At 38.6% G+C, this 13,240-nt stretch overlaps 1 protein-coding gene across 1 annotated transcript in view; it reads left to right on the forward strand.

Moving 5' to 3' along the window:
• The window catches only part of NCBP1 (nuclear cap binding protein subunit 1, 80kDa), a 44,445-nt gene extending 32,784 nt beyond the window's left edge, over window positions 1-11,661 (forward strand). The window contains exons 16-23 of the mRNA XM_006886869.1: window positions 1,003-1,125; window positions 2,043-2,145; window positions 3,900-3,993; window positions 4,532-4,635; window positions 5,492-5,606; window positions 8,690-8,818; window positions 9,932-10,045; window positions 11,488-11,661. Coding sequence (XP_006886931.1) covers window positions 1,003-1,125; window positions 2,043-2,145; window positions 3,900-3,993; window positions 4,532-4,635; window positions 5,492-5,606; window positions 8,690-8,818; window positions 9,932-10,045; window positions 11,488-11,601 — 896 coding nt within the window. The 3' untranslated portion in view covers window positions 11,602-11,661. The remainder of the gene's footprint in view (window positions 1-1,002; window positions 1,126-2,042; window positions 2,146-3,899; window positions 3,994-4,531; window positions 4,636-5,491; window positions 5,607-8,689; window positions 8,819-9,931; window positions 10,046-11,487) is intronic.
• Window positions 11,662-13,240: the final 1,579 nt, after the last annotated feature.

A 13,240-nucleotide genomic window follows, 5' to 3' on the forward strand; every position in this document is an offset into this window, starting at 1 on the left:
TGTGTGAGTGTACCGTCAAATCAGATCTGACTGGTACAGGAGGAGATTGTCCCTCCTTCCCCGGCAGAGCATCTGGTGGATTCGAACCATGCGCCTCTGGGATTGTAGTTGCAGCTCCTTACCACTAGGCCACCAGAGCTCCCCTTAGGTCATCATTCTTATTAGTTCACTCAATTCTTAAAACATCTATAGAAATAGTTTTGATTATGGCAAGTTTACAATGAGGAAGTAGGTCCAGGCAGGTAAAGAAAGAGTGAGACTGCCCTGAGGCATCAAACCCGACTCAGCTCCATTCTCACCACCCGTGAAGCCCATCCTTCTTGAGATGGCCTCTGAGGATTTAATTTTACGTAGACCCACAGTCAATGCAGCAGTCAGGAGAGTAAATGACATACATGCTGCATTGAGTAAAGGTGTCACTTTGAGGATGAAAGTGAACCTGACCAAACCATAGTGTTCATTTGTTTCATATGCATATGAGCACTGGACAAAGACTATGGAAGACTGAAGAAGAATTGATACCTTTACATTGTGGTGTGAGTGAAGAATACTGACTATGCACTGGACTGTCAAAAGAACAGACAACTCTGTCTTGGACTTATAGCCAGAATGCTCCTAGAAACAAGAATAGCAAGACGTTGTCTCATATACTTTGGATGGATTATCTGGAGGGACCAGTGCTTAGAGAAGGACCCCATGCTCAGTAGAGAGTCAGCAAAAAAACAGGACGTTCCCAGTGAGCTAGACTGACGGTGTGCCTGCAGAATGGCTTAAACAGCGCAGCAGCTGTGGGATGCTGTAGTGATAGAGGACCACTATGAGTGGGAGCTGACTCGAGATTGCCTAAGAAGGAGGAGCAGCAGCTCTCCTGTAACACATGAGGTGCCATCATTTGGATGAAACACCATGATACTTTGTTTCTATTACATTTCTCAATTATTCAGCTGTTTTTAAGAATAATTTTTAAACTTGATTTCCACTTTTCCTCTCACTTCTGTTTAGATTCTCTTCCTGGACATGCTGTTGCCCTCTGTTTATCTGTTGCCTTTAAAAGTAAGGCCACCAATGATGAAATCTTCAGTATTTTGAAAGATGTACCAAATCCCAACCAGGATGACGATGATGGTAAGACAGTTAGATGTGTCCTGTGTAGAACTGTATATAGGCCATGTAAAAACAAAACATACCTGGCAACATGGCTTCTGCTCCAATCCCATTGGCTGCTCATAAACAGTATATTTATTTGACCTGGTTAGCTAATTATTTGTTCCTAGAGTTCAAATATTTCTTTCCTTTTATAAAAAAGGATTTATACAGTTCTATGAAATAGGATCCTAAGTATGTAGGAAAATAAAACATCATCATTCAGTGGTTTTAAAACATTCCTTGCTTTCACTGTAAAGAGGTTTCTGAATGGAAAGACTTCTGTTTTATGATGTTATGTTTTCTTCAGATTAAGCTATCCAAATTAAATAACATTTTCTGATTATCATGTAGTTAACCAAAATCCTAGAAGTGGTTTGATGGTCACTGGTATTCTCAAACATCTCACATATTGAGAGTTATATATTAACTATTAATTTTGCTGTATAGAGAGAATATGAACAAGGAAATCTGGGACATGATGGATGGATGGATGGATAGATAATTTTTTTTAGAGCATATAAAAGAATTTTAAAAACATTCACAAAGAACTAAAAATTAAATTTAAGACCCTGGTTGAGATGGATTGATACAGTAGCTAGGGCAGTGGGAGTTGGTGTGTTGGAGTCAGTAAGACTGGCTCAGGACAGGGCAGGCTTCAGAGTTGTTGTAAATAGGGTTGCTGTGAGTCTCAGGCAACTCGATGGCATGTAACAACAGTTGTAGATGTAAAGTATTTTAAATTGGTAGGTTTTTTGGTATTGTGTTTTAGTACTTCTAGAAGTTACAAAAACATCTGACCTACTATTTAGATATGAACAGACTATCTTATTAAATGAAGCACCAATAAATGCTTTTCTTTCATCTTCCTGATTATCTTACTATGGATTACATTTCAGATGAAGGATTCAGTTTTAATCCACTGAAGATAGAAGTCTTTGTACAGACTTTGCTACATTTGGCAGCCAAATCGTTCAGCCACTCCTTCAGTGCTCTTGCCAAGTAAGCACAAGATGACACTTTTCTTGAGGGTCTGAGACTTTGCTTGCTAAATGTCAGTGGCATAGACATTTTTACTGAAATTGTTGGGTATAACCTTAGCAATGATATTGTCATAAAATTTAGTCCATTGAGTTTTCTAGTAATTCAAATCCCTATCTCATGGCAGTCAGTCTCTATATGTGTGGTGTTAGGTAGCATTGAGTCAGAACCAACCGATAACAGACCCTTCAGCAGGTTTTTAGAGGCAGTTAATTTGCACAGGAGGAGACTGCCCATCTTTCTTCACAAAGCAGCTGGTGGATTCAAATGTCATGCCTCTGAGTTGGCAGTGCAGCTCCCTATGTGTGTAGAATATACTTCCCCACCCCACCCCCACCTCCCATTATGAAGAGAGAAATTAATGGAAAGACGTAGATACTTTAAATAGTCTTGTATGTAGTCAGAGGCTTTTACCTTAATGGAAGTAAACAGTGAAAGCAGAGCATTTTGGGGAGCACCTGGAGGTTGGCAGTTTCCTAACTTGTCAGACTTCAGTTGATGCAAGAATAAATTCTTCCAGCCAAGCAAAGGAAAATTAGCTCCTCTTCCTGTCTGAACTCTCATTACACCATATTGTTTGCTAGTTTCCCACAGAAGATACATACTGAGAATCTGCCCCTGTATTTAGAGATAGTTCTTGAACACTTATTTAATAGACACACAGCAAACTTTAGTACTGTTATAATAATACCCATTTCCATCAAATCAGTTCCAACTTATAGAAACTTTATCCTACCCTGTGGGACAGAGTAAAAATGGTTCATGGTTTTTATAAGGTTGTGATCTCAAAAACCAGCTGCCATATCTGTCTGCCACAGAGCAGCTAGTAGTTTTGATCCACCAACCTTTTTACTTAGCTGTTAAGCACTTCACTCTGCCACCAGAGCTCCTTGGGTTAACGACAGTATATTGTAAATTCTTTTAGGGCTTTGTGACAGGTTCCATAAAAAGTATGAATTATGATCATACGTTTTATGTTCTTAATGGTTAATATTTTGCTTTTGCATTTGTGTTTGAAAAGACTTTTAAAACATTAACATGTTTAGCTTTTCCTGTGAGCGGCTTCAGGTAATCGGCCAACATGGTTCGCTACTCGCTTGACCCGGAAAACCCCACAAAATCATGCAAATCAAGAGGCTTAAATCTCCGGGTCCATTTTAAGAACACCCGAGAAACTGCCCAGGCCATCAAGGGTATGCATATCCCGAAAGCCACCAAGTATCTGAAAGATGTCACCTGGCACAAGCAGTGTGTACCCTTCCGACGATACAACGGTGGAGTTGGTAGATGTGCCCAGGCCAAACAGTGGGGTTGGACACAGGGTCGGTGGCCCAAAAAGAGTGCCGAGTTTTTGCTGTATATGCTTTAAAACGCCGAAAGTAATGCTGAACTTAAGGGTTTAGATGTTGATTCTCTGGTCATTGAGCATATCCAGGTGAACAAAGCTCCCAAGATGCGCCGCCGCACATACAGAGCTCATGGTCGGATTAACCCCTACATGAGCTCCCCCTGCCATACTGAGATGATCCTTACTGAAAAGGAACAGATTGTTCCTAAACTGGAAGAGGAGGTTGCCCAGAAGAAAAAGATCTCCCAGAAGAAACTGAAGAAACAAAAACTTATGGCTCGAGAATAAATAAATCATTAAATAAAATAAAAAAAAAAACCAACATGTTTATTGAAAAATAATTTGGCTTTTCCCTTCATTATCAAAGGTTTCATGAAGTCTTCAAAACCCTCGCTGAAAGTGATGAGGGAAAGTTACATGTCCTGAGAGTTATGTTTGAGGTCTGGCGAAACCATCCTCAGGTAAAAACAACTACTATGTGAATAATGAAGTAAATCAGTTATTTAGCTAAACCTTTGATTTACTTTATAAAACATGAAATTTTTTTCTGTGTTAGAGAAGTTTTTAAATCTTGAATTTCTTTAGGGCTGGAGAAAAAATGCTGTTTGATTCATTCTTTGAATATCAAGTGCTAATGATTTGACTTTGGGCGATAGTACCTCAACACATTTTAAATGTTTAGTCAGATTGCTTATTGTTAATAAGATTCTGCCATTTGAATAGGAAATGGTTATCTAATTTCTAGAAACAAGCTTCAGTTTCTTCAAATTTCAATATTAAAGAGTTATTGAAATAAATTTCATAATCTAAATTATTAATATCAATTAAAGCCAAACATAGGAGAGAATAAATCTTAAGCCTTAACGGTTGAATTGATCCCTTAGCCATTGGAAAGAAATTTTACGGAAGTTCTGTTTTTAATTTTGCAGCAATAGTGGTCTTTTTTTTTTTTACTTGTGTGAAGTGTGATTTCTCCTAATAACATGTCTGTCATTTTAGATGATTGCTGTCCTCGTGGATAAGATGATTCGTACGCAGATTGTTGACTGTGCTGCAGTAGCAAATTGGATTTTCTCTCCAGAACTATCTCGGGACTTTACTAGGTAATATAGAGTCTAACAATTAGTTTATTTGTAGTCACTTCAATAGAAGCTCTAAATTCTGGTCCAAACCAGCTTTATACCTAAAGGAAAAAGCAGCCCCTCTTACCACTAGGCCACCAAAGCTCCCCTTTATCTTCAAGATTGCAGCACAGGATCTTACCACTAGGCCAGCAGAGCTCCCTCTTGTATATCTTATCTATTAGTTGTTGGAACTTTAAAAGACAAGGTAATATCTTCAGAGAGCTCACATAATTCTAATGGGTAGAGAGAGATGCTTGTACAATTGACAAGGCAAATCCCAAGTGTTAAATAGAGTAAGAGTTGAGGGTGAGAGAGAGACAAAAAGAAACTGGTACCAGGAAATGAACAGGCTTTTATTGCATGGCCTAAGAGGGACACCAAGTGACCACGAGCAGAGGTTGTCAAAATGGCACAAGGGTGGTATAGAGCAGCCTCTTTTTATAGGAGTTCTGTGGGGGACAAGGGAAGATGGTATTTTGCTCAGAATCTGGGGCTGTTAATTACCTTGGGTTTGGGCTTTTATGATCAGGCCCAGAGCCTTATCAGGATGCATTGTCTGGTTTGGTGTTTGGTCTGGTTTCTGGTCCGGGGTTTTCTTTGATCTCTGCTCCAGTCACCTTAGATCTTACCAGGTTTCTCAAGGAGTGATCAGGCCTGGGGGCAACTGCTATACTCTTCCTCCACCAAGTATTACTGAATAAAATACCATAGTTTTGCCAAAAGGGTGAGAGGCTTTAGATCTTAAGAGTGAGTAGTTCTAAAACTTAAAAGGATTTATTAGCTATAAGCATAACTAACTTTAACATGCATTGACCAAATGCAAAATTACTTTAAGATTGTTTGTTTGGGAAATCTTGCACTCCACAATTCGTAAGATGAGCAAGCATGTTCTGAAGATCCAGAAAGAGCTAGAAGAAGCTAAAGAAAAGCTTGCAAGGCAGCACAAACGGGTAAGTCTTGTATCAACATTTTAATGTTAAAGAGAGGATTGTAGAAACACTTCAGAATTGTTACAAGTCCATTACTTGATGGTACTGTTTCCTGATCCCTGTTTATATAGGGCTGTTTGAAGTAGTGCAGGAGGAGGATCAGTATGAGCTGTTAGGTCTGATGATGAACCTATGTAGGAAGCTGCAAACTGTTGTTCACAGTTCACACCTCTACTTAAAGCTTCATGTTTGCCCTGCTAAGAGGGAAGGAGGAGAGGAAGAAGGACACATGTTTGGTTTTTTTTGTTTTTTTTTTTCAAATTACTCCGACCAAGAAACAGAATTTACTGGTTCATAAAAGCAGAGGGGAGAAAGGTGAGACTTTCTTCAGGAAGGAATGTTCCCAGGGACCTGAGTGTGTCACTGGGACCCTGTCTCTTCAACTTTTTTTTTTAATTATTATTAAATTTTATTCGTTTTAATGAACATTTACAGAGATTTTGGGTTTTCATTCATTCATTGTTGCACTGTTTTCTCTACCCTCCTCCCCAGTTCGTTCTTCTTCCCCCCCAATGTCTGTTTTAATTGTCCAGTTGCCACAGTGCTTATCAAAGCCAGTTCTGATTAATCTTCTTTGTCAGTGTGTCCTTTGCCATTCCCTGTCACTCCTCCCAGGGAGGACACATGTATTTTTTATAAGTTTTCTTAAGTATTGTAATTTTTTTAAGTTTCTGGTATAAGAGGAAAAGGAGAGATTGTAGCGTTCACTACTTCTTAAGTACTGTGAAGCATGATGGTGTATTTATAAAATACTTCTCATTAATAGAAGATTTAGCATTTTAGCATTTTTTTTGAGGAAGCAGTGAGTGATCTAACTGTATCGTGTGATTTGGCATAATGGTACTAATATTCCTTGTGATAGTATTGTCCAGTGCTGTTTAAACAGTGTTTACCAGGGTAGAAGTTGAGATACAGGTTTGGAGGCGAGGGGACAAATGTAATGATTTCTGTGACTCTCTAGGAAGTTTAAGTGCCAGACTGTCTATAGCTACACATTTACTCATGCTCGGAGGGGAGGGGTGGATGGGTGGTGGAAGTGTGAGAGAGAGTGTAAACATGCAAATGTAAAACACTGTGAAGTAAATGGCATCCCACTTTATAGATCTATAAACTGAGGCTCAGCAGTTAAGTAACTTGCTCACTGTTACATAGCTAGTGAGTGGCAACGTTGGGCTCTGACCAAGACCTGTCAAGTCCATAGGGTTTTTTTTTGTTTTTGTTTTTTTTAATGCCACACTTGTCCCTGATAACTGAGTTGTCTGGTATGGTAGTCACTAGCCACGTGTGCTTTCACACAAGTCCCATTTCATGTATTCGATCTGTGAATGTCCATCATCACAGGAAGCTGTCATGCTGTGAATGTCCGTCATCACAGTGCAACTCTAGAATAGTACCTAGTGGTGCTAAGAAAACATGGTAGTCCATTTCCTAGAACATAAGGTGTGCTAGGGATGCAAGGAGGTTCAATGAATATGGGAAGTTGAGAGTTCGTGTCATTTGTTATGGAGTCAAGTGGGCTTTTCTGCATGGGGCCTTAAGAAGGTAGTATTGCCTAGAAAGGTTTGGTGATGACCACCCTCGTCATAAGAACTTTGTTCACAACATGCCTGAGTCAGGGTCTGCCTCAGCCTCCTGTTGTTTGTGTGACTCTGGGAAAGTCAGCTGACCTAGCTCATCTACTTCAAATGGAGATACTTCCCTTTCCTATCTGTAAAGATTGATGTGTACCTTGTTTTTCAGCTGCTTTTAAAAAAAGAAAACCTAGTCCTCTACATTCCTCAGAGCAAAGAGAGTCAGGAAGAGGAGGCTTATCACCTCCATGAATTGCTTACTTTGCCTGAGAACAGAACTTGTTGGTTCCTGGAAACCATTACTGAATATTTTGATCAAAGATTTCATAAAAGAATCCTAGTCAAAAGGGAGAAATGCAGAACAGAATTTGAAAATCTCAAGGACTTCAGCTTTCCTGTAGCCACCGTGGCTAGATACAAACCCTGGAGATTATTTCCCTGAGATAATCTTTAGACTGAACTTAAACTAAAATGGCCTCTGAAGTCTCCTTAAAGCCAAACAGCAGTTCAGCTTAACTAGTTAAGAAAGTCTGCCTTGAGCATTATACTCTTTTTTTTTTTTTGAGCATTATACTCTTAAAAAAATCTATTCAAATTTGTATTCTAATTTTATAAATAAACTAATAGTGAAAAAAAATTTAAAAAAATATATATGAGATCGGCAAGTTCTGGTGGCCTAGAGGCAAGAAGCTGCACTGCAATCCCAGAGGTGCGCAGTTTGAATCCACCAGATGTTCTGCCGGAGAAGGAGGAACAATCTCCTCCTGTACCAGTCAGATCTGATTTGATGGTACACACACACAAAAATAATGAAATAAATTTTTTTTAAAAAAAAATCTATATGAGATCAAATTGACAACAGCAACTCCAGAGAATAACTTGAGGGGTCATTCAGTTTGTCAATGCGATAATAACTCAGCAAAGGAGGGTGAGAGTGTTCCACAACGCAGAGTAGTCAATGCCACTAAATGATCCATAGAGAAACTTGAATTGTTTTGCATTGTATAGTCTTAGTAACCACAAAGTAAAACTTAAAAGAAAAGATATGCTAGTTTTTCATGGCGCTTAATTGCTGTTTTCATTTTTAATAGAGGAAAAACTGTGATCTCTTTTCCTCCACTTTTCCATCACAAGTACTATAGATTTCACTGCCTTGTTGCTCACTGCTGTTAAGGAGAACTACCCCGTAAGGTTTTCAACCTTGTGAAGATCACCAGGTCCACCCTCTGAGGTGCCTCTGGATGAATTTAAAACCAGTCATTTCAGCTAATAGTCAAATGCTTAACCACTTTTACCACCCATGAATGGCATTTAATACTCTACGTCTAGATAAATACAACTTGAATGAGAAGACTGTTTCTGAAACATTCATGGACTTTGTGGTGTGGGGAAGCTTGGAGGTACTTTCTGTACAGAATAGATATCCATGTAACACTAAACAATGTTTTCCTTTTCTTCCTTTATGTTCTGTAGCGAAATGATGATGATGACAGAAGCAGTGACAGGAAAGATGGGGCTCTTGAGGAACAAATAGAAAGACTGCAAGAAAAAGTGGAATCCGCTCAAAGTGAACAAAAGAACCTCTTTCTTGTCATATTTCAGGTATTTTGGCTTGGGACATTAATATGTAATAAGAAACTATCTTGAAAGTAGTACATGTTGATTAATAGAATTTATAAATAAGTCACCTCAGTCTACTGCTTAGTCATTAACTATGCATACTTTGAATTCTGTGTCCCTTGGCATTTGACATGAACACATTTTCATGCTTTAGTAAAAACTTTTTTTAAAAAAATTCATTTGTCTCTTACTTAGTTGTTGAACATGTAAATTATGGTTTTTCTTCTTGGTGGATATGTTTAGTTACTTAAAGTTAAGTGCCAAGAAATAAAATTGCTAAGATATAAGTGCTTTAGACCTGGCTGTATGCTATAAAGCCAATTCCAATCTATAGCAACCCTATATTGCAAGATACCATTTGTCCCATAGAGTTTTCAAGGCAAAATCTTTACAGACAGCCACATCCTTTACTACAGAAAACTGGTAGGTTTGAACCACCAACTTTTGGTGAGTGCTTAGCCATTGCACCACTATTGTAGAAAGTGCCATTGAGTTGACTACTCATAGTGACCCTGTCCACCATCCAGGGCCATCCTCACAATCTCTGCCACGTCCCAGCCCATTGCTCCAGTCACTTTATCAGTCCATCTTCTTGAGGGTCTTCTTTGCTTTCTCTCACTGCCCCCCCCCCCACATACACACCTTTCCCCTTGATGTCTTTTCTCAAGGAGTGGTCCTTCCTGCTGGCCACATGCACAAAGTGAGACAGTTTCACAGTCCTTGTCTCTTAGAAGCACTCTAGTCGCACTTCCTTCAAGACAGACCTGTTTCTTTTGGCAGTCTGTGGGATTTTCCATTTTCTTCTTCAGTACTACAAGTCATTACTGTTGTTGTCAGGTGCCACTGAGTGCAAGTCACAGCGATCCTATAAACAACCGATCTTAACCCTGTCCTATCTTGTGCCCTCCTAGACTGTATCAACTCAAGTTATCACCAGCCTGTCTTTTAGTATGTCATGAGTTACAGAATCATAGAGGTTGACACATAATATCTGAGGTCCCTTTGTTAGAACTGAAGAATTCTCCCTCTAGAACTCTTTTGTTTTCAATTATGATTTGAGTTAACCTAATGTTTTCAATTTGTTTCCCCTTCCAGCGTTTTATCATGATCTTAACCGAACATCTAGTTCGCTGTGAAACAGATGGGACCAATATATTAACTCCATGGTACAAGAACTGTATAGAGAGGCTTCAGCAGATATTCTTACAGGTTTGTGGAAAAGTCTGATTAAATAGTAAATACTGCTCTTCTCGATCATAGGTCTCCCATTACAAAAATCATTGTCTCATGTGATGAGATTGTATGCAGTGGCTGTCGCGGTACTTGTTCATGATGGTGGTTAGATTTCAGCTGGATCTTTATCACTGAGTTTTCCAGTTGCCATTTTCTAAGCTGGAGAACCTGTAATATAAAATGTATCTAATATAAAACAAAAAAATGGTTAAGGGATAATTAATTAGATTTATAAAGATCCTTAAAACCTAATGTTCAGATCGTAAACATTGCCAGCATAACATGATAAATTCTTTTAGTCTTTATTCAAAACTTTCTTACATTTTAATAGTTTTAACCTTAATCAAAGCAGTTTGCTATTCTGATTTGTAAAATAGACCACTTTTCTTGGCATTTTTTATCTTCCCCCAGTGGAAGGTCAGCTACGAGTAGATTCTGACTGAGAGGCTCACCTGCAATGAGAGAATGTAACTGAATGTCCCACTTCCTCCTCGTAGTTCTCCTGTTTCTCCTTCTCTTTTGTTCCTTCCTGCCTTCTGAGCTTTATCCCTAAGCAAGTGCTGTCCTTTGGAGCTCACATAGCTAATTAGTTCAAGGACTGTGTGCTCTTCTCCTTATAAGTCTCTTGTCTGGCTGAAAGTTGGGGAGTGGGGTGCGCGGGGGAGTGGTGGTGGTGATTATGTTCCAATCAGCCAATAGTGATGGTGAATAAGGGCCATAGCCTTGGGGGCTCTACTAGTTTCTATTGGACCAGTAAGCCTAAACAGTTAATGGGTTTTAGTTTTATTCCAGTGTTCCCTTAAACTATCCAGGACCTGCTTCTGTGTTCCCTTTCTCAGTGACCAGTGGTCGCTGAGTACCATCTAATTGTCAGGGTTCAAGTCTTAAAGGTTGAGATTCTCATAGTTCATTACTCCTTTGGACTAATGATATCAATGGATTCTTGTTTTTCTTCCCTCTTCGATCTTCCACACAGGGAGAGATCAAGCATTGCATCTTCAATATGGCTACTTGGAAGCTTTTTTAGACCCCATTCATTGGTTAGTCACCAAAGTAGAATGTAGAGCACTGTTCTGTGCACTCTGTTATGCTAGTTGACCTAATGACCCCCAAGACTATGATTCTAAGCCCTACAGCCAGCAGCTTATTCCCTCAGAGTGGTGGGGTCTGATTAAAGACATTTATGCCACTTTGTCTCTCTTCTCTTTTTATAGCATAAACATATACATACAGAAATCTCATCTGCCAAAACTGTGTCACGGATGTAACCCCTTTCACCTACTCTTTTGGTCTTGCCTTTCTGTGTGTATATATAGATCTTGGACTGAGGTTGGTTGGTTTTTTCCTACTGACAGGAATGTTCTGCAAAAATTGGTCCTCAGTTTCCTGAACTAAACAGCCCTTTTTTGTGTCCACAGCATCACCAAATAATCCAGCAGTACATGGTGACCCTGGAGAACCTCCTCTTCACGGCTGAACTAGACCCTCATATCCTGGCCGTCTTCCAGCAGTTCTGTGCCCTGCAGGCCTAAGGGTCATTTTCTCCCTTCTGTCAAGATTTTTTAAAAAAATACCTTGAAATAATTTGTCTTTTATTTTTGTGGTTTGGATGCTTCTATAGTCTCCTTTCACTTATTAAAACAAAGGGGAGAACAGTGAGGAACATGAAATTACATTATAATTGTGCCTAAAAAACAAATGACGGCAGTGTGTCAGTGACCATGGCTGTCTTCTAAGTAACTGATACAATTCTTCTGTGATTAATTCAGCTTTTCTCTCCTTAAGACAGTTTTAAAAATTATGTGAAAAGCTAGAGGTCAAGTTTACACAGTCGTATAAAGAATTGATGGATTTATTACCAAATAGCATATCTTTTTACAGCTACTGGGTAACCTGACATGGCTGAAGAAAATTAAAAATATTTTTAAACTTTATCAGTTCATGGTTTCTCACCTCAGTCTCCTTTAAAATTGGTAATTTATTACTTAGCACCACTTGACATTTTCTCTTCATATTTTTAAGTGGTCTCATAGACTTTGTTACTACCTAAGTCTTCCCAGATCTGAGTGTTAGAATTACTTGGGAATTTCTAAAAACTATTTTAAAAATTAAACTATAATCTCTGGGAATGGAACTGAGCTTCTTTTCTTACTGCTCCCTAGGTGAGTCCACTGTACACCAAGCCATTCCCCTGTCTCAGAGGGTCTTAGACTGAGTAACAGGTTAAAGTGGAACTAGATATAGCCAGAATACTTGGAAACAGCTGTGGCTTTGAATTTTGTGGCTGTGAAATCTGGGCTAAGTCCATCTGGTTAATTAATTAATTCCATCTGGTTTTGAAGCTTAAGATAATAGGAGAGTGTTTTATAAAATACAAAGATAAGGGATTATTTAACATTCCAAATTTCTAGATTTCTTTTATTAAGCCTTAAAGAAACTGTACCATTATTATTACAACTACTAGTAGTGTTTTTGGCTTTTATTTAATATAACCTTATGATACATCGCAATTTTCATATATGGTCTTTTAACATACCTTCAGTTGGCTACAGAATACAGGTCACTCAGTTAGGTGGTGGTCCTATGATTTCTAAGTACCATTTTATTTAAGATAAACAGACAAGGTCAAAGTTGCATTACTAGTAAAAACACAACTGAAATCTGCTTTCTTAGCTAAATGTTGTTCTGGCTTTTCTCTTTCCCATAACTTAACAGCACAGACTATATGGTTAGTGAGAAATAGCTACTGTCCTCTCAGAACCGAAGGACAGTCCTTTAAGGCACTGGTGACTTTTGAGTCTAACCTGCTTTATAATCCTTTCACAATGTATTGCAAAGTTTGTCTACTTATATTTGACCCAAATTCTAGGATTAGTAGGTTTTCCTTTCCTTGTGTTCTCTCGAATGTATAATGGTTATTTCTGACAACTGTTCACTGGTGTGCCCTTCTTGTGCCCCAGTCTGAACCTGTAACTGAAATCAGAATTGAATTTTGAAGAAATAAAAATATAAGAGAAAGCAAACATCCAGCAGTTACTTTCCCTAATAATGAAATAACACAAAAGAATGTACATGTCATACCTTGCAGTAGTAAATCAGTTCCATGTACAATGCCATTTAATATGCTTTTCATGAAGTTAGCATATATTTTTTTCTTGATTTCATAAATAT

This window comes from Elephantulus edwardii, unplaced genomic scaffold (assembly GCF_000299155.1).
Source record: "Elephantulus edwardii isolate Elephantulus edwardi_28Jun2011 unplaced genomic scaffold, EleEdw1.0 scaffold00052, whole genome shotgun sequence".
Lineage (NCBI taxonomy): Eukaryota > Metazoa > Chordata > Mammalia > Macroscelidea > Macroscelididae > Elephantulus > Elephantulus edwardii.